This window comes from Aotus nancymaae, unplaced genomic scaffold, assembly GCF_030222135.1.
Source record: "Aotus nancymaae isolate 86718 unplaced genomic scaffold, 86718_ANA_hifiasm-v0.15.2.pri h1tg000006l, whole genome shotgun sequence".
Classification (NCBI taxonomy): domain Eukaryota; kingdom Metazoa; phylum Chordata; class Mammalia; order Primates; family Aotidae; genus Aotus; species Aotus nancymaae.
The window spans coordinates 38,561,654-38,581,129 of record NW_026988417.1 but is presented as its reverse complement, the minus strand read 5'-3'; the positions used below and the strand labels follow the sequence as shown (position 1 = coordinate 38,581,129).

The 19,476-nt window shown below is 41.3% G+C and overlaps 1 protein-coding gene across 1 annotated transcript in view; it reads right to left on the bottom strand.

Annotated features, from left to right (window-relative positions):
• The window catches only part of UBE2K (ubiquitin conjugating enzyme E2 K), an 80,059-nt gene that overhangs the window by 6,938 nt on the left and 53,645 nt on the right, over positions 1-19,476 (bottom strand). Inside the window, exon 5 of the mRNA XM_012474955.3 lies at positions 268-367. Within this exon, the coding sequence (XP_012330378.1) occupies positions 268-367 (100 nt within the window). The remainder of the gene's footprint in view (positions 1-267; positions 368-19,476) is intronic.

Sequence of the window (19,476 nt, the reverse complement as noted above, 5' to 3'; positions counted from 1 at the left end):
GTGCTCACTGTGTAATTCTTTTGACTTTATGTGTTTAAAAATATTCATGTCAGGAAAATAGCATCTATATATTCAATTAAACTAGGATATTAACATTCTATTACTTAAGTTTTCACTATTACATCTGACAAAATAATCCTACCACAAGGAAGAAAACCATTTCAATATTTAGTTTCAAGAGAGTATGCTCATGTGTTAACGTTGCAAAACCACTAAAATGGTTAGAGACTCATATGTAACAAACTCTTTCAAAAGCAGCCATCTTACCTGATTTGCTACTACAGCATCCTGTGGATCATCTGGTTCTGCAGCTGCCAATAGTGCTTGCAATGACAATAGTACCGTGCGGAGAGTCATTGCAGCTGCCCTAAAATCCAAAATATAAAAATATCCCAATTAATAAAGTTCTGCAGGCAAAAGCATTTTCTTAATAAAAAACTAGTAGAGCTAAAAGTTACTTAGATCTTTATCTTAATTATATAGTCAAATCATAGAAATTTATAATTATGTATCTGCCAATCAGATATTTTCTTCCTTAACAATTTGCTATTTCCTTTTTTTTAAAGACAGGGTATCGCTTTGTCGCTCAGGCTGGAGTGTAGTGACACCATCTTATCTCATTGCAAACTCCACCTCCAGGGCTCATGCAATTCTCCTGCCTTAGCCTCCTGAGTAGCTGGGCCTGGAGGCACACACTGCCACACCCAGCTAATTTTTTTTTTTTTTCTGTAAAGACAGGGTTTTGCTATGTTGCCTAGGCTGGTGTCAAACTTCTCAGGTGATCCGCCCACCTTGGCCTCCCAAAGTTCAGGGATTACAGGTGTGAGCCACTATACTCGGCCGGCTTTTCTATTTCTTAAGACAACTCAAATAATCTCAACCTGAACTGTCTTATTTTTGTTTTTTCTTATTGTTGCCAAGATCCTTCTTGCTAATTTTATCCACTAATTTTCTATCCATTTCTCTAAACATAAAGTTAAAGTGATAAAAAATTAGTGCTAATAGCCTGTGAGACTTTCTTTCAATGGCACTCTAAAAACAAATACTATGAAGCAAATATGTTTTCAAGAAAACAAGAAATTATTCCACAACATTCTGAAATAGGGCAGGTTTTTCTGCTTAAACTACATCACTTAATTTATGCTTCTAAATGTATTTATAAAGAAAATATCTTTATGAAGCTAATATTTATCTAAAAAATATTATATACCTATCTAGCAAGAATTCTTGGCATTTCTGTTAAAAAGTTGTTTCACTGGCTGGGCGCAGTGGCGAGCACATCATCTGAGGTCAGGAGTTCAAGACCAGTCTGGCCAATATGGTGAAACCCCATCTCTACTAAAAATACAAAAATTAGCTGGCTATGGTGGCGTGCGCCTGTAATCCCAGCTACTTGGGAGGTTGAGGCAGGAGAATCGCTTGACCCCAGGAGGAAGAGGTTGCAGTGAGCTGATACTGCACCACTGCACTCTAGCCTAGGTTACAAGAGCGAGACTCCATCTCAAAAAAAAAAAAAGTTTCACTAGTTAATAGAGATATGTATAAATATCATGTGGACATATTAAAAATATTGCAGAACGTGAAGAGAATGCCCATTTTTACCATGCAAATTAGATCATTCTTTTTTTTTTTTTGACACAGGGTCTCACACTGCCTAGGCTAAAGTGCAGTGGCACAATCACGGCTCACTGCAGCCTTGACCTCTTTGGCTCAGGTGACTGTTATACCTCAGCCTTCTGAGTAGCTGGAACTACAGGTGCATGCCACCACACCCAGCTAATTAAAAACAATTTTTTTTTTTTTTTTTTGTAGAGACAGGGTTTCACCATGTTGCCCAGGCTGGTCTCCAACTCCTGAGCTCAATCAATAATCCCACTTCAGCCCCTGAAAGTGCTGGGATAATAGCTGTGAGCCACCACAACTGGTCGATTACTCTAAATCATCCTTTTTCAACTTGGTTCCTGATTTGAACCACAGAATAGAGAAAATTAGTGATTGTTTTCTCACTTTTCCCAAGTTTGGTGCATAAATAGCACTTTCCTAGATGCCTATAATAAAAGTTAATTTAGACTGGGTGCAGTGGCTCATGCCTGAAATCCCAGCACTTTGGAAGGTCGAGGAGGCCAGATCACTTGACGTCAGCAGTTTGAGACCAGCCTGGGCAACATGGTGAAACCCTGTCTCTGCTAAAAATATAAAAATTAGCCAGATGTGGTAGCACATGGCTGTAATCCCAGTTACTTGAGGGGCCTGAGGCAGGAATCGCTTGAACCTGGGAGGTGAACACCAGATGGCGCCACTGCACTCTACCTGGGGGACGGAGACATTGTCTTCCACACCTCCCCCCCTAGCCAAAAAGTTATTAACAACCAACAACAATGGACGTCTTAAGGCAATGAGCTCACAGTGTTCATGGAACCAGCAGCAGCAGCATCCCTTGGGAACTTCTTTTTTTTTTTTTTTTTGAGATAAGAGTTGTGCTCTGTCCCCCAGGCTGGAGTGCAGGGGTGCAATCTCGGCTCACTGCAACCTCTCCCTCCCAAGTTCAAGCAATTCTCCTGCCTCAGCCTCCCAGATGACTGGGATTACAGATGCACACCACCAGGCCCAGCTGATTTTTGTATTTTTTTAGTAGAGACAGGGTTTCACCATGTTGGTCAGGCTGGTCTTGAACTCCTGACCTCAGGTGATCCTCCCGCCTCCACCTCCCAAAATGCTGGGATTACAGGTGTGAGTCACCCTGCTGGCCTGTCTTACTATTCTCACAATAACAAAGGAAAATGCTTTCTCTAATTTCATTTGATAATTTGGGTAATTTCAAAGAGAATGTTTAAAGGCACATACACATCAAAAGCTACCTAGATGTTCTCAGCATAAAGCTGACCTAAACCACCAAAAATAACATAAAGATCAAAAAGGCAACATATAAACAATGAAATATACAACACTTAAGTGTGCTACTTACTTTTCCAATGGACTTTCTAAACAACCTAATTTTAAAATCCATGGTGCCACTTGAAACAAGATCTTATATAATTTGTAATAAAATTATTAATTTTAAAGGAAATTTACCTGAATAGCAAAGAAAAGTTGCCACTCAAAGAAAGTATTTAATACTAAGGCAATTATTAAACTCATAATACTTATTTTAATTTGAAATAAAAACATAAAGGTATGAAAAATAAAAGCATCTTAATCTTACGAATCTTGCAAGTCCCTCATACTATCACATAGCATTACATGCCTATCCCATAGGTAGTTTTACATATATCTCAACAAGGCAATAAACACTTTTCTTAAAAACTGATAATCTCGTTTTTTTCTTTTTCCTCGAGTATGGAAGTATAATCTCTCAAATTAATTAAGTTGGACCCTTACCTTATTATATCCTATATAACAGTTAACTCAAGGCTGGGCTTGGTGGTTTATGCCTGGAATCCCAGCACTTTGGGAGGCTGAGGCGGGTGGATCATCTCAGGTCAGGAGTTTGAGACTAGCCTGACCAACATGGAGAACCCAATCTCTACTAAAAATACAAAAAATTAGCTGGGCATGGTGGTGCTTGCCTGTAATCCCAGCTACTGGGGAGGCTGAGACAGGAGAATCACTTGAACCTGGGAAGTGGAGGTTGTGGTGAGCTGAGATTGCACCATTGTACTCCAGCCTAGGCAATAAGAGCAAAACTCCGTCTCAAAAAAACAAAACCTCAAAATGGATCAAAGATCTAAACGTTATGAGCCAGAAAGCAAAAACACAGGGTGGAAAACTTGAGGTCACTGAATTTGGCAATTATTCCTTGGATATACCATTGAGGGCACAGGAAACCAAATAAAAAATAAGGGAAAATGTATGACAACTTTATCAAAGTTAAAAACTCCTAGCCAGGTGCGGTGGGGCTCACGCCTGTAATCCCTGCACTTTGGGAGGCTGAAGTGGATCACCTGAGGTCAGGAGTTCAAGACCAGCCTGGCCAACATGGTGAAACACAACCTCTTCTAAAAACACAAAATTAGCCAGGTGTGTTGGTGCATGTTTGTAATCCCAGCTACTTGGGAGGCTGAGGCAGAAGAATTGCTTGAACCCAGGAGGCAGAGGCTGCAGTAAGCCAAGATCACGCCACTGCACTATCCAGCCTGGGCAAGAGAGCGAGACACAATCAATCAATCAATCAATACTCTTGTGAAGCTGGTGTGGTGGCACACACCTGTAATCCCAGCTACTTGGGAGGCTGAGGTGGGAAGATCATTTGAGCCCAAGAGTTAGAGGATAGCTTGGGCAACATAGCAAGACCTCACTACTTGAAACAAAAAACCTTCTGTGTTGCAAAGGACACAATCAATACAGTGAAAATGCAACTCACAGAACAGGAGAAAATATTTGCAAATCATTTATCTGGTGAGGGCTTAATATTCATAGAATATAAAGAACTCCTACAACTCAATAACAACAACAAAAAACCTGGCTAAAAAATTGACAAGGGACATGAACAGACATTTCTCCAAAGAAGATATATAAGCCGGGCGTGGTGGCTCACGCCTGTAATCCCAGCACAGGCTGAGGCGGGTGGATCACGAGGTCAAGAGATCGAGACCATCCTGGTCAACATGGTGAAACCCCGTCTCTACTAAAAATACAAAAAAAATTAGCTGGGCATGGTGGCGCGTGCCTGTAATCCCAGCTACTCAGGAGGCTGAGGCAGGAGAATTGCCTGAATCCAGAAGGCGGAGGTTGCGGTGAGCCGAGATCGCGCCATTGCACTCCAGCCTGGATAACAAGAGCGAAACTCCGTCTCAAAAAAAAAAAAAAAAAAAAAAGAAGATTATATATAAAGTGTCAATAAACACATGAAAAGATGCTCAGCACCACTAATCATTAGGAAAATGCAAATCGAAAATACAATGAGCTATCACTTCACATCCATTAGGATGGCTACTATAAAAAAAATAGTAATTGTTAACTAGGTTGTGGAGAAATGGAACTCTTGTGCACTGTTTGTGGGAATGTAAAATGGTGAAAACTCTTATCGAAAACAGTATGGCAGTCCCTCCAAAAAAAAAAAAACCAACACAGTTACTATATAATCCAGTGATTCCACTTATGGGTATATACCCAAAAGAACTGAAAGTAGGAATTGGAGTAGGTATTCATATATGCATGTTTATAACAGTATTATTCACAATAGCCAAAAGGTAGAAGCAACTTCAGTTTCCATGGATGGATGAACAGATCAACAAAATGCTTGGCGTGTGTGTGTGTGTGTACATATATACAGTGAATTATTACTTTTGCCTTAAAAAGGAAGGAAATTTTGACACATGCTACCCCATGCCAGACATGTTTCAGAATAATAGAGACATTATTCTAAGTGAAATAAGCCAGAAACAAAAGGACAAATATTGTATGCTGCCATTAATGTACCTAGAGTAGTCAAATTCCAAGAAAGTAGAATGGTGACTGCTAAGGGCTGGGGCAGGGGGAGGCTAAAGGTGGGGGATGGGATTGTGAAGTTGTTTAATCTGTATAGTTTCAGTTCTGCCAGAGAAAAAGACTTCTGGAGAGAGGACGCACAATAATTTAACCATTCGTTTTTTTGTGTTTTTTTTTAAATTTTCTTTTGTTGCTCTGTTTGCTTAAATTTAACCATTGTTAACACTACTCAACTGTGTACTTAAAAACAATTAACATGGCAGTTGTTTTCTTTTTTTTTTTTTGGGACAGAGTTTTGCTCTTGTTACACACGCTGGAGTGCAATGGCGCGATCTCGGCTCACCGCAACTTCTGCCTCCTGGGTTCAAGCAATTCTCCTGCCTCAGCCTCCCAAGTAGCTGCGACTACAGGCATGCACCACCATGCTCGGCTAATTTTTTTTTTTTTTTTATTGCATTTTAGGTTTTGAGGTACATGTGAAAAACATGCAAGGTTGTTGCATAGGTGCATACGTGGCAGTGTGATTTGCTGCCTCCCTCCCCTTCACCTATATCTGGCATTTCTCCCCATGCTATCCCTCCCCAACTCCCCACCCCCCCGCTATCCCCCCTCCCCCCAACAGACCCCCGTGTATAGTGCTCCCCTCCCTGTGTCCATGTGTTCTCCTTGTTCAACACCCGCCTATGAGTGAGAACATGTGGTGTTTGATTTTGTGTTCTTGTGTCAGTTTGCTGAGAATGATGTTTTCCAGGTTCATCCATGTCCCTACGAAGGATGTGAACTCCTCGTTTTTAATGGCTGCATAATATTCCATGGTGTATATGTGCCACATTTTTCCTGTCCAGTCTATCATCGATGGCCATTTGGGCTGGTTCCAGGTCTTTGCTATTGTAAACTGTGCTGCAATGAACATTCGTGTGCATGTGTCCTTATAGTAGAACGATTTATAATCCTTTGGATATATGCCCAGTAATGGGATTGCTGGGTCAAATGGAATTTCTATTTCTAGGTCCTTGAGGAATCGCCACACTGTTTTCCACAGTGGTTGAACTAATTTACACTCCCACCAACAGTGTAAAAGTGTTCCTATTTCTCCACATCCTCTCCAGCATCTGTTTTCTCCAGATTTTTTAATGATCGCCATTCTAACTGGCGTGAGATGGTATCTCAATGTAGTTTTGATTTGCATTTCTCTAATGACCAGTGATGATGAGCATTTTTTCATATGTTTGTTGGCCTCATGTATGTCTTCTTTTGTAAAGTATCTGTTCATATCCCTCGCCCATTTTTGAATGGGCTTGTTTGTTTTTTTCTTGTAAATCTTTTTTAGTTCATTGTAAATTCTGGATATCAGCCCTTTGTCAGACGGGTAGGCTGCAAAGACTTTTTCCCATTGTGTTGGTTGCCGATTCACTCCATTGACTGTTTCTTTTGCCGTGCAAAAGCTGTGGAGTTTGATTAGGTCCCATTTGTCTATTTTGGCTTTTGTTGCCAATGCTTTTGGTGTTTTGGTCATAAAGTCCTTGCCTACGCCTATGTCCTGAATGGTTTTGCCTAGGTTTCCTTCTAGTGTTTTTATGGTGTTACGTCTTATGTTTAAGTCTTTAATCCATCTGGAGTCAATTTTAGTGTAAGGTGTCAGGAAGGGGTCCAGTTTCTGCTTTCTGCATATGGCTAGCCAGTTTTCCCAACACCACTTATTGAACAGGGAATCCTTTCCCCATTGCTTGTTTTTTTCAGGTTTGTCAAAGATCAGGTGGTTGTAGATATGTTGTGTCGCCTCCGATGCCTCTGTTCTGTTCCATTGGTCTATATCTCTGTTTTGGTACCAGTACCATGCTGTTTTGATTACTGTAGCCTTGTAGTAGAGTTTGATGTCCGGTAGTGTGATGTCTCCTGCTTTGTTCTTTTTGCTTAGAACTGACTTGGCTATGCGGGCTCTCTTCTGGTTCCATATGAAGTTTAAGGTGGTTTTTTCCAGTTCTGTGAGGAAGGTCATTGGTAGCTTGATGGGGATAGCGTTGAATCTGTAAATTACTTTGGGCAGTATGGCCATTTTCACGATATTAATTCTTCCTAACCATGAACATAGAATGTTTCTCCATCTGTTTGTATCCTCTCTTATTTCGTTGAGCAGTGATTTGTAGTTCTCCTTGAAGAGGTCCTTTACGTTCCTTGTTAGTTGTATTCCTAGGTATTTTATTCTCTTTGTAGCAATTGTGAATGGCAGTTCGTTCTTGATTTGGCTCTCTTTAAGTCTGTTATTGGTGTATAGGAATGCTTGTGATTTTTGCACATTGATTTTGTATCCTGAGACTTTGCTGAAGTTGCTTATCAGTTTCAGGAGATTTTGGGCTGAGGTGATAGGGTCTTCTAGATATACAATCATGTCGTCTGCAAATAGAGACAATTTGACTTCCTCCTTTCCTAATCGAATACCCTTTATTTCTTTTTCTTGCCTGATTGCTCTGGCTAGAACTTCCAGTACTATATTGAATAGGAGTGGTGAGAGAGGGCATCCTTGTCTAGTGCCAGATTTCAAAGGGAATGCTTCCAGTTTTTGCCCATTCAGTATGATATGGGCTGTCGGTTTGTCATAAATAGCTTTTATTATTTTGAGATACGTTCCGTCGATACCTAGTTTATTGAGAGTTTTTAGCATAAAGGGCTGTTGAATTTTGTCGAAGGCCTTCTCTGCATCAATTGAGATAATCATGTGGTTTTTGTTTTTGGTTCTGTTTATGTGGTGAATTATATTTATAGACTTGCGTATATTGAACCAGCCTTGCATCCCCGGGATGAATCCTACTTGATCATGGTGGATAAGCTTTTTGATGTGTTGTTGTAATCGGCTTGCCAGTATTTTATTGAAGATTTTTGCATCTATGTTCATCATGGATATTGGCCTGTAGTTTTCTTTTCTTGTTGAGTCTCTGCCGGGTTTTGGTATTAGGATGATGTTAGTCTCATAAAATGATTTGGGAAGAATTCCCTCTTTTTGGATTATTTGGAATAGTTTCAGTAGGAATGGTACCAGTTCCTCTTTGTATGTCTGGTAGAATTCAGCTGTGAAACCATCTAATTTTTTATATGTTTTAGTAGAGATGGGGTTTCACCATGTTGACCAGGATGGTCTCAATCTCTTGACTTCGTGATCCACCCGACTCAGCCTCCCAAAGTGCTGGGATTACAGGCGTGAGCCACCGTGCCCGGCCAATGTTTTTTTTTTTTTAAACACAGAGTCTCACCCTGTTGCCCAGGCCAGAGTGCACTGGTGTAATCAGGGTTCACTGCAGCCTCAACTCCTGATCCTAAGCAGGAGCACCAATTCATTAATGTATTTACTTATTTATTTTTTAGAGAAAGTCTCCCTCTGTCACCCAGGGTGGAATGCAGTGGTGTGATCTCGGCTCCTAGAGCCTACTCCTCCTAGGTTCAAGGGATTCTCCTGCCTCAGCCTCCCAAGTAGCTAGGATTACAGGTATGAGCCACCTAGCCCGCAAATTTTTGTATTTTTAGTAGAGACAGGGTTTCACCATGTTAGATAGGCTGGTCTTGAACTCCTGACCTCAGGTGGTCTGCACCCCTTGCCTCCCAAAGTGCTGAGATTACTGGAGTGAGCCACCACATCCAGTGTACTTACTTACTTATTTGAGACAGAGTCTCCCTCTGTCGCCCAGGCTGGAGTGCAGTGGCATGTCAAAATCCAAGCTCATTGCAACGTCTGCCTCCCCGGTTCAAGCAATTCTCCTGTCTCAGCTTCCTCAGTAGCTGGGACTACAGTTGCATGCTACTATGCCTGGTTAATTTTTTTTTGTATTTTTAGTAGAGATGGGATTTCACCATGTTGGTCAGGTTGGTCTGGAACTCCTGACTTCAGGTGATCCACCTGCCTCCGACTCCCAAAGTGCTGGGATTACAGGTGTGAGCCACCGTGCCTGGCTCTGCTTATTTATTTTTGAGACAGCGTCTCACTGTCACTTAGACTGGAGTTACAGTGGTGTGATCACAGGTCACTGCAGCCTCGCCCTCAACCTCCTGAGCTGAAGTAATCCTCCAACCTCAGCCTCCCAAGTAGCTGAGACTACAGACTCATGCCACCATACTTGGCTAATTTTTATATTTTTTTGTAGAGACAGAGTTTCACCATGTTGCCCAGGTTGGTCTTGAACTTCTGGGCTCAAACGATCCACCTGTCTTGACCTCCCAAAGTGTTGGGATTATAGGTGTGAGCCATTATGCCTGGCCAGTAACTTTTATGCTCTTGTCGCCCAGGCCAGAGTGCAATGGCACAATCTCGGCTCACTGCAACCTCTGCCTGCCTCCTGGGTTCAAGCGATTCTCCTGACTCAGCCTCCAAAGTATGTGGGATTACAGGCGTCTGCCACCATGCCTGGCTAATTTTTGTAGTTTTAGTAGAGATGGGCTTTCACCATGTTGCCCAGGGTGGTCTCGAACTCCTGACCTGGTGATCCACCTGCCCTGGCCTCCCAAAGTGCTGGGATTACAGGCATGAGCCATGGCATCTCGTCCAAATTTTTAAAAATTTAAGTAGTAAGCTCTTATCTTAAAGATTCAAAAAATCCTTATTATAAATTCTATTTCCTCTATTTGCACGTCTTCCTATTGTGAAGACACAATTTACTATAGACCTAAAGATTACCATTTCAAGAATCAGAAACCTGAATGAAGGGGACATTAAAGAAAAAGAATCAGACCGGCGCGGTGGCTCACGCCTGTAATCCCAGCACTTTGGGAGGCCAAGGCAAGTAGATTACCTGAGGTCAGGAGTTTGAGACCAGCCTGGCCAACATGGTGAAATCTTGTCTCTACCAAAAATACAAAAACTGGGCCAGGTACAGTGGCTCACGCCTGTAATCCCAGCATTTTGGGAGGCCAAGGCAGGTGGATCATGAGGTCAAGAGATCAAGACCATCCTGGCCAACATGGTGAAACCCCGTCTCTACTAAAAATACAAAAATTAGCTGGGTGTGGTGGCGTGCACCTGTAGTCCCAGCTATTCAGGAGGCTGAGGCAGGAGAATTGCTTGAACCCAGGAGGCAGAGGTTGCAGTGAACTGAGATCTCGCCACTGCACTCCAGCCTGGCACCTGGTGACAGAGCAAGACTCTGCCTCAAAAAAAAAAAAATACAAAAATTAGCCAGGCATAGTGGTTGGCACCTGTAATCACAGCTACTAAGGAGGCTGAGGCAGGAGAATCACTTGAACCTGATAGGCAGAGGTTGCAGTGAGCTGAGATCACGCCACTGCATTCTAGCCTGGGTGACAGAGCAAGACTCTCAACAACAACAACAAAAACGTAAAAGCTGAGTGCAGTGGCTCATGCCTGTAATCCTAACACTTTGGGAAACCAACACAGGAGAACTGCTTGAGCACAGGAGCTCAACACCAGCATGGGCAACATGGCGATATCCATGTGTATAAAAATAATTTTAAAAAATTAGCCAGGCATGGTGGTGTGCACCTGTGACAGGCTAAGGTGGGAAGAATGCTTGGCCCTGGAAGGTCAAGGCTGCAGTGAGTCATGATCGTGTCACTGCACTCCAGCCTGGGCGACAGAGTAAAACTGTGTCTGGCAGGGGCAAAAAAAAAAAGGGGTGGGGGGGGTGGGGGTGGCAGTTTGCCCTTAAAATTGAAAAAAAAAATCTAGAGCTATAAATTTAGATTCAATTCTAAACAATGTAAAAGAGAAAAAGTTGTCATTTTTCTGCATGATTGAAATTTTCACAGAATGTGTGAACAAGGCTCACTGCAGCCCTGACTTTCAAAGCTCAAGTGATTTTCTCATGTTAGACTACGGGCACGCACCACCACACCCAGCTAATTAAAAAATTTTTTGTAAAGACAGGGTCTTGTCATGTTGCCAGTGTTTGTCTCAAACACTTGGGCTCAAGCAATCCTCCCACCTTGGCCTCCCAAAAAATGCTAGGATTACAGATTTGAGTCATTGTGCACAGCTAGTTTTAATAATTAATTGCAAGAAAATTAGTTCAACAGGTCAGGCATGATGGCTCATGCACTTTGGGAGGCCGAAGTGGGTGGACTGCTTGAGTCCAGGAGTTCAAGACCAGCCAGGCAATGAGGTGAAACTGTCTCTACAAAAAATTAGCCAGGTGTGGTGGCACATGCCTGTAGCTACAGCTACTTGGGAGGCTGAGGTGGGAAATCACTTGAGCCTAGAAGGTTGAAGCTGTGGTGAGCCACAGCACTCTAGTTGGGCGGCAGAGTGAGATTCTGTCTCAAAAATAAATAAATAAATAATAAGCTTACACACACACACAAAAGAAAATTAATATCAAAACAAAACCTATTGATACATTGTTCACTCCAAATCTCATGCTGAAATGTAATCCTCAGTACTAGAGGTATGGCCTGGGGAGAGGTGTTTGGATCACCGTTACAGATCCCTCATGAATGGCTTAGTGCCATCTCATTGGTGATGAATGAGTTTCTGTGAGAGCTAATTGTTTAAAAGTGTTTTAAGGCTGGGTGTGATGGCTCACTCCTGTAACCCCAGTACTCTTGAGAGGCCAAGGCAGGTGGATCACTTGAGCTCAGGAATTCCAGACCAGCCTGGCCAACATGGCAAAAGCCCATCTCTACTAAAAATACAATTATCAGTTGGGCGTGGTGGCATACGCCTATAATTCCAGCTACTCAGGAGGCTGAGGCATAGGGACACAAGAAATGTGTATAGTCGGAAGGTGGAGGTTACAGTAAGCTGAGATTGCGTTATCACACTTCAGCTTGGGTGACAGAGGAGGACTCAGTTGAAAAAAAAAAAAGTGTTAGCCGGGCGCGGTGGCTCACGCCTGTAATCCCAGCACTTTGGGAGGCTGAGGTGGGTGGATCATGAGGTCAAGAGATCGAGACCATCCTGGTCAACATGGTGAAACCCCGTCTCTACTAAAAATACAAAAAATTAGCTGGGCATGGTGGCGCGTGCCTGTAATCCCAGCTACTCAGGAGGCTGAGGCAGGAGAATTGCCTGAACCCAGGAGGCAGAGGTTGCGGTGAGCCGAGATCGCGCCATTGCACTCCAGCCTGGGCAACAAGAGCGAAACTCCGTCTCAAAAAAAAAAAGGGAAAAAAAAAAAGTGTTTCCAAAGTGTGTGGCAACTTCCTTGCTCTCACCATGTGAAACAGGCTCCCCTTTCACCTTCCACTGTGATCATAAGCTCCCTGAGGTCTCACCTGAAATTGAGCAAATGTTGGCACCATGCTTCCCATACAGGCAGCAGAACCATAAGCCAAATGAACCTCTTATCTTTATAAACTATTCTGTTTCAGGTATTCCTTTATGGTAATGCAAAAACAGCCCACTATACTTATTTTTCTAACCCTGAATACTATAGGCCAGGCGTGGGGGCTCATGCCTGTAATCTTAGCACTTCAGGAGGCCGAGGTGGAAGGATCACTTCAGGCCAGGCGTTTGAGACCAGCTTGGGCAACATAGCAAGATCCTATCTCTACAAAATAAATGAATAAATAAATATTCATTTTTTACTGAGATGGAGTCTCGCTCTGTCACCCATGCTGGAGTGCAGTGGCGCAATCTCAGCTCACTGCAACCTCTGCCACGCAGGTTCAAGTGATTTTCATGCCTCAACTTCCCAAGTAGCTGGGACTACAGGTGCGCACCACCACACCCAGCTAATTCTTTCATATTTTTAGTAGATTGAGGGTTTCACCATGTTGGCCAGGCTGTTCTCGAACTCCTGACCTCAGGTGATCCACCCGCCTCAGCCTCCCAAAGTGCTGGGATTACAGGCGTGAGCCATTGCGCCCAGCCTAAAACTTTAAAAAAATAAATGAATATTACATAAACTGTATCTTTGGCTGGGTACTCATGACTATAATCCCAGCACTTTGGGAGGCCGACGTGGGTGGATCACAAGGTCAAGGGATCGAGACCATTCTGGTCAACATAATGAAATGCTGTCTCTACTAAAAATACAAAAATCAGCTGGGCTTGGTGGCACGTGCCTGTTACCCCAGCTACTTGGGAGGCTGATGCAGAATTGCTTGAATCCAGGAGGTGGAGGTTGCAGTGAGCTGAGATCGCGCCACCACACTCCAGCCTGGCAAGAGTGAGATCTCAAAAGAAAAACAAAGAAACTGTATCTTCAATGATATAAAGAAATGTGTACAATTTTGGACTGCTCTACATTAATTTTAACATCTAAATTTAGTAATATGAAGAAGTATACAATTGACGACATTCTTTTATTCCATTTCTTCTTCTATTTACAAAGTAGTAATCAAATCCATATTGTATTAAGATCTTCAGGATCAGTATACACAAGAGCTTAAATTTATTATAACAAATCCTAACAGGCAAGCAGGATTATGAAATTTCAAAATGTGTTCATCTTTATAATTCAGTAGATGATGTGAATAAATTAGCACCTTATAAATTTATCTCCACTAAATTAATTTTGCTCAAGTTTCAAATCAGTAAGACATAGTTAATATGGCTATGTAACTTTTCATATATTCATATATTCATTCGTAAGGACTCAGTAAGGGCTTTACTATGTAGAATAATCACATGAATTGTTCATACTGTTAACTGACTTTTCTGCTGTGGATCTTCCAACAGATCATCAATAATTAAACCACGATCATTCAAAACACTAAATGCTACTTAAAGAGAATGGCAGTATTTTTACTATAGATTTTATTTTTTAAAGAGATTAGGTTTCACTATGTTGTCCAGGCTGGAGTGCAGTGGCTATTCACAGGTGTTGTCTCACTATTAATGAGCAAAAGAGTTTTTTTCTTTGTTTTGTTTTTGTTTTTGTTTTTTTGAGATAGAGTCTTGCTCTGTCGACAGGCACCAGGCTGGAGTGCAGTGGCACAATCTCGGCTCACTGCAATCTCCACCTCCTGGGTTCAAGCAATTCTCCTGCCTCAGCCTCCCTAGTAGCTAGGACTACAGGCACGCACCACCAGGCCCAGATAATTTTTGTAATTTTTAGTAGAGACGGGGTTTTACCATGTTGGTCAGGATGGTCTCGATCTCTTGACCTTGTGATCCGCCCGCCTCGGCCTCCCAAAGTGCTGGGATTACAGGCGTGAGCCACTGCGCCTGGCCGAGCAAAGGAGTTTTGACTTGCTCTGTTTCCAACCTTTTCTGGTTCAACTCTTCTTAGGCGATCTGGTGGTCCTCTGTTCTTAAGAGGCCACCATACTCATGCCCAACTTAGTGTGGACACCTGACTGGCAAAGCACACTAGAGCCCAAACTTGCTGGGCTTAAGCACTCCTCTTGCCTCAGCTTCCTAAGTAGCTGAGACTCCAGGTGCATACCACTGCAGCCAGCTGCTATAATTTTTTTGTTAAAGTATAAGCAAAGATAAGATACTGTGCAGCTGGATAAATTTTTATATATGTATATAACCATGTAACCACCAACTGGATCAAAATATAGTATTTTTTAGCACTATAATGCCTCACTTTTGTTCCTCCCACTCACAACTTCTGCCCACCCTCACCACTATCATATTTTTTTATCACCATAAATTCTAGTTCATCTTCAATTTCACAAAAATTGAATCACACAGTATGTATTCTTTTGTGTCTGGCTTTTGTCACTCAACATGTCTGAGTCTCATCCATGCTGAACATGTCACTGACACTGAGCATACCAATGATATGCTCTTTTTTACTGTTATGTAGTGCTCCAATGTGTGATTACAATATATCAATTCTCTTGTTGATAAGACGTCTAAATTATTTCCCATTTTGAGCTATTAATAAATCTGCCATAAATATTCTTTTATAATGTCTTTTAAAAAGTGGGCATAGGGCCAGGAGCGGTGGCTCATGCCTGTAATCCCAGAACTTTGGGAGGCCAAGACCGGTGGATCACAAGGTCAAGAGATCGAGACCATTCTGGACAACATGGTGAAACTCCGTCTCTACTAAAAATATAAAGATTAGCTGGGCATAGAGGCACGTGCCTGTAGTCCCAGCTATGCAGGAGGCTAAGGCAAGAGAATCACTTGAACCTAGGAGACAGAGGCTGCAGTGAGCCAAGATTGCACCACTGCTCTCCAGCCTGGCAACAAAGCAAGAATCTGCCTCAAAAAAAAAAAAAAGAAAAAAAAAAAGTGGGCATAGGTACTAATTTCTTTGAGAAATTTTAGAAATTAATACCTAGGAATGAAGCTGATAGGCCACAATGAAGGTGTATGTTTAGCTTTGGTAGATATTACTGGCTTTAAGTGGTTAAACCACATTCTTATCAGCAATGCATGAGGTATTTATATTTACAGGCATGTAGTGGTATCTAATTGTGATTTTAATTTGCATTTCCCTGATAAATAATGATGCTGAGCATACCTTATTGATCAAGTAGATATTCTGTGCCTGTTTGTGTCTTTTAGAAGGGCAGCATCACTGAGTAAAATTTTTATGTGTTGTCATTTTCTTCCCCAGGTAAGTAGATACCCTTAGTTAGTGAAAAAACATTAGAAAATAGTTTCCACATAGCATAAGGTGTGGAATTAAGAAATAAATCATACTAAAATAAGTTGTTAAATATTAATGAAAGTAAATCACCACCCCTACATGCATTAATAAAAGACCAAGATTAACCAATTACTTTCTAGTATGCCTGCCAAAAATTATTTAACGTTTATGTAATTAATTTTTCCTATGATTAAGATCCTTTATTTTTCTCTATCAGATTCCAGTTCTGAAACCTAAACATTCACATTTAAATATGGATATGCACTAAATGTCAATTATACCTCAGTAAAGCTCAGAGAAGAGAGTAATGACTTCATGAATATCTAGTCTCACCTATTTTACCTACCGTGTCTTTGGTATCTTTTAATATTTCAATTGTACAGATACAAAACTTAATTATTCACCTGCCTTAGGAAAAGGGAATAGTTGATGTAAAAAATGTTTTGTTCCTGTGCAGCACATTAGGAGAAAATGTTTTGGTATAAAAATTCAACTTCTTTCCCTATATACACACAACATAATCTTTCAACTAGCTATACAGGGAGATAATTGCAAGTAACAGTACTGTTGGCTTAACTTTGGGCAAAAAGAGAAGTCAGTGGGAAGTTTTCAACTGCAAGCTTTGTTTTTAAGGTTGTCATTCTGGGTGCTGAGAATAGCCTGAGTAGGGAAAAGCCAGAAGCAGGGAGGCAGACTAATGCAATTATCCAGGCTAGAGGTAATGTGTTTGAAAAAGCCAACTAGTAAAGCTCCAGTTAAAATTTTGGAAGTTTTGCCAATAGATCCACAGGCAGGGCATGGGGTATTAGAGAAAGAAACACCAAGGATCATGATGTGATTTTGGCCTGAGCAAATGCAAGGATGTATCTGCCAATAACTTAGTTGGGGAAGACTACAGAAACAGGTTTCAGGTTAGGAGACTATATGTTCAGTTTTTCAAATGTTCGATATGTTCATTATATATTCAAGTAAAGATGATAAGCAGGCAGCAGGATAGTAGTCTCAAGTTCAGGGAAGATAATTTGCAAGTTTGCAGTATGTAAAGGTGAAGTTATGAAATCAGGTGAGCTTACCAAGAAAGTGAGTGCAGCTAGAAAGGAGCAGAAATCCAAGACTTATCCCTGAGGCATTCTAATACACAAAGATCCAGGAGATGTGAGAGGAACTGGTTAAGGAGTCTGGGAGTGAGCACAGGAAAGGGAGAATAGGAAAACTAATGTCCTGGAAGCCAAATGAAAAAAGTACAGTGTCTCTAATACTGCAAATATATACTCCTATCACTGAATCTTAGAGCTTTCAGGAGCTGTGGGGATAAAGTAATGGATTATTTTATTTTCTATTTCTCTTTCTCTCTTTTTTTTTTTTGATACTTCTCGAGAGCCTCTACTTACAGGAACCTAATGGATTAAAAACACTGACACTTAAGTTCAATAAACTGGCAAAAGTCACAAATCAAAAAAGAGTAACAGAAGATAAAAAGTAAGTCTATTCTACACTGTTTTTTTTTTCTTTTTTTTTTTTTTAAAGGCAAGAATCTCACTCTGTCGCCCAGGCTGGAGTGCAGTGGTGCAATCTCAGCTCACTGCAACCTCCACCTCCTGGGTCCAAGCAATTCTCCTGCCTCAGCCTCCAGAGTAGCTGGGACTACAGGCGCATGATACCATGTCTGGCTAATTTTTTGTATTTTTAGTAGAGACAGGGTTTCACTGTGTTAGCCAGGAAGATCAAGATCTCCTGACCTTGTGATCCACCGCGCCCTGCCTATTTCACATTGTTTTATGTTTGAAAGTCTTGATTGATGTGGAATATAGAATATATGGTAATATAGATCAAGAAACTAGATCCCAAGAGATGATCTACTGAGGGACAGGATTTACTCTGATGTGCTACTGGAATAGAAAAAGAAAACAAAACCTGCAACTCTAGTCTGTTCATCCAGTTACTAAGTAAACCAAATTGGCCATACGCTAAATGCTGTCATTCCTATTTCATTTTCTTTCAGGTACCATTTTTTCCCCCTTTCTTAACAAATCAAACACATAGATTAGGCTGGGTGTGGTGGCTCACTCTTATAATTCTAGCACTTTGGGAGGCCGAGGCAGGAGGATCACCTGAGGTCAGGAGTTTGAGGCCAGCCTGGACAACATGATGAAATCCCATCTCTACTAAAAGTACAAAAGTAGCTGGGCACGGTGGCACGTGCTTGTAATCCTAGCTACTCAGGAGGCTAAGGCAGGAGAATCACTTGAACCCGAGCGGCAGAGGTTGCAGTGAGCTAAGATTGTGCCACTGCACTCCAGCCTAGGCAACAAGAGTGAAACTCTGTCTCAAAAACAAAACAAAACAAAACAAAACAAAAAAAAACATAGCTTAAAAATTCTCGTACCAACAATAATATATAATCTTTAGAAGATTAGGTAGCCAGGCTGGGCCCATTAAACACAGTTTCGGCTCCAAGTCTTCCTACCAATTGCTGTTTATTTTGTTGTTATACTTTCTCTTGTAAAAGAGTAAAATCAGAAGAAAAGGTCATAATAACACACTCAATTGATTTTTTCTAATTTTATGGTTTTCTCCCACTCCAATTACTTTTTATACCTTTGGTCTTAGTTTTCCCATCTATAAAATCATATGCTAAATAATTAATTATCATCTTTATCATCGTTAGATTATGCAAGTTTCCAGCCTGGGCAACTAGAACCCTGTCTCTACAAAAAATACAGAAATTAGCCAGGCATGGTGGTTTGCACCTGTATTCCCAGCTACTTGGGAAGCTGAGGTGGTAGGACTGCTTGGGCTTAAGACAAGGCTGCAGTGAGCTATGACTGTACCACTGCACTCCAGCCTGGGCAACAGGGCAAGACCCTGTCTCAACAAAAACAACAAAAAGCAAAGCTCTATTCTAAGAGAATTATATAAAACAACTTATTAAATCCTCTCAGCTCTATGAAGTGGGTGTCAACCCATTTTGCAGATGAGGACACTAAGCCACACAGACTTTAGGCAATTTGCGCATGACCATGCAGCTTGGTAAATTGGAGAGCAAAGATGTGAACCTGATGGCTCCAGAGCAGGAACTCTTAAAACGCTTAAATGCTGCGCAGAGCAAATGAGACAAACCAAGTGAAAGCACAATACTGCTATCCAAATGAAGACATCACCTACAAAGGTGGTCCTTGTTGGAATACATGAACCAAAAACCTTAACTGTGCTCAATTAACACAACTTGCAGCAATTCTGTAGCTTACATTCCATCTGAGGGGGAGACGGCTACTTCAATACTTACTTTTTACTTTTTTAGTCTTTCACAAATATCTTCTTAAGATAGCAAAGAATCAAATTTACCAAAATAACAAATGAAATCCAAGACTTTTCAAAATGTAAAGCTAGCATCTAACATTATCTATCAAGTCTCTATTTAAATATGGATTGTGATCTCAATTATACTGCATTTACAATTACATACTTAAGAGACTTCATAAAGTTACTGCCCAAACAAGATAAAGTATAATATATGTTTTGAGGCAATTACACATTTAACACTCTTATAGCC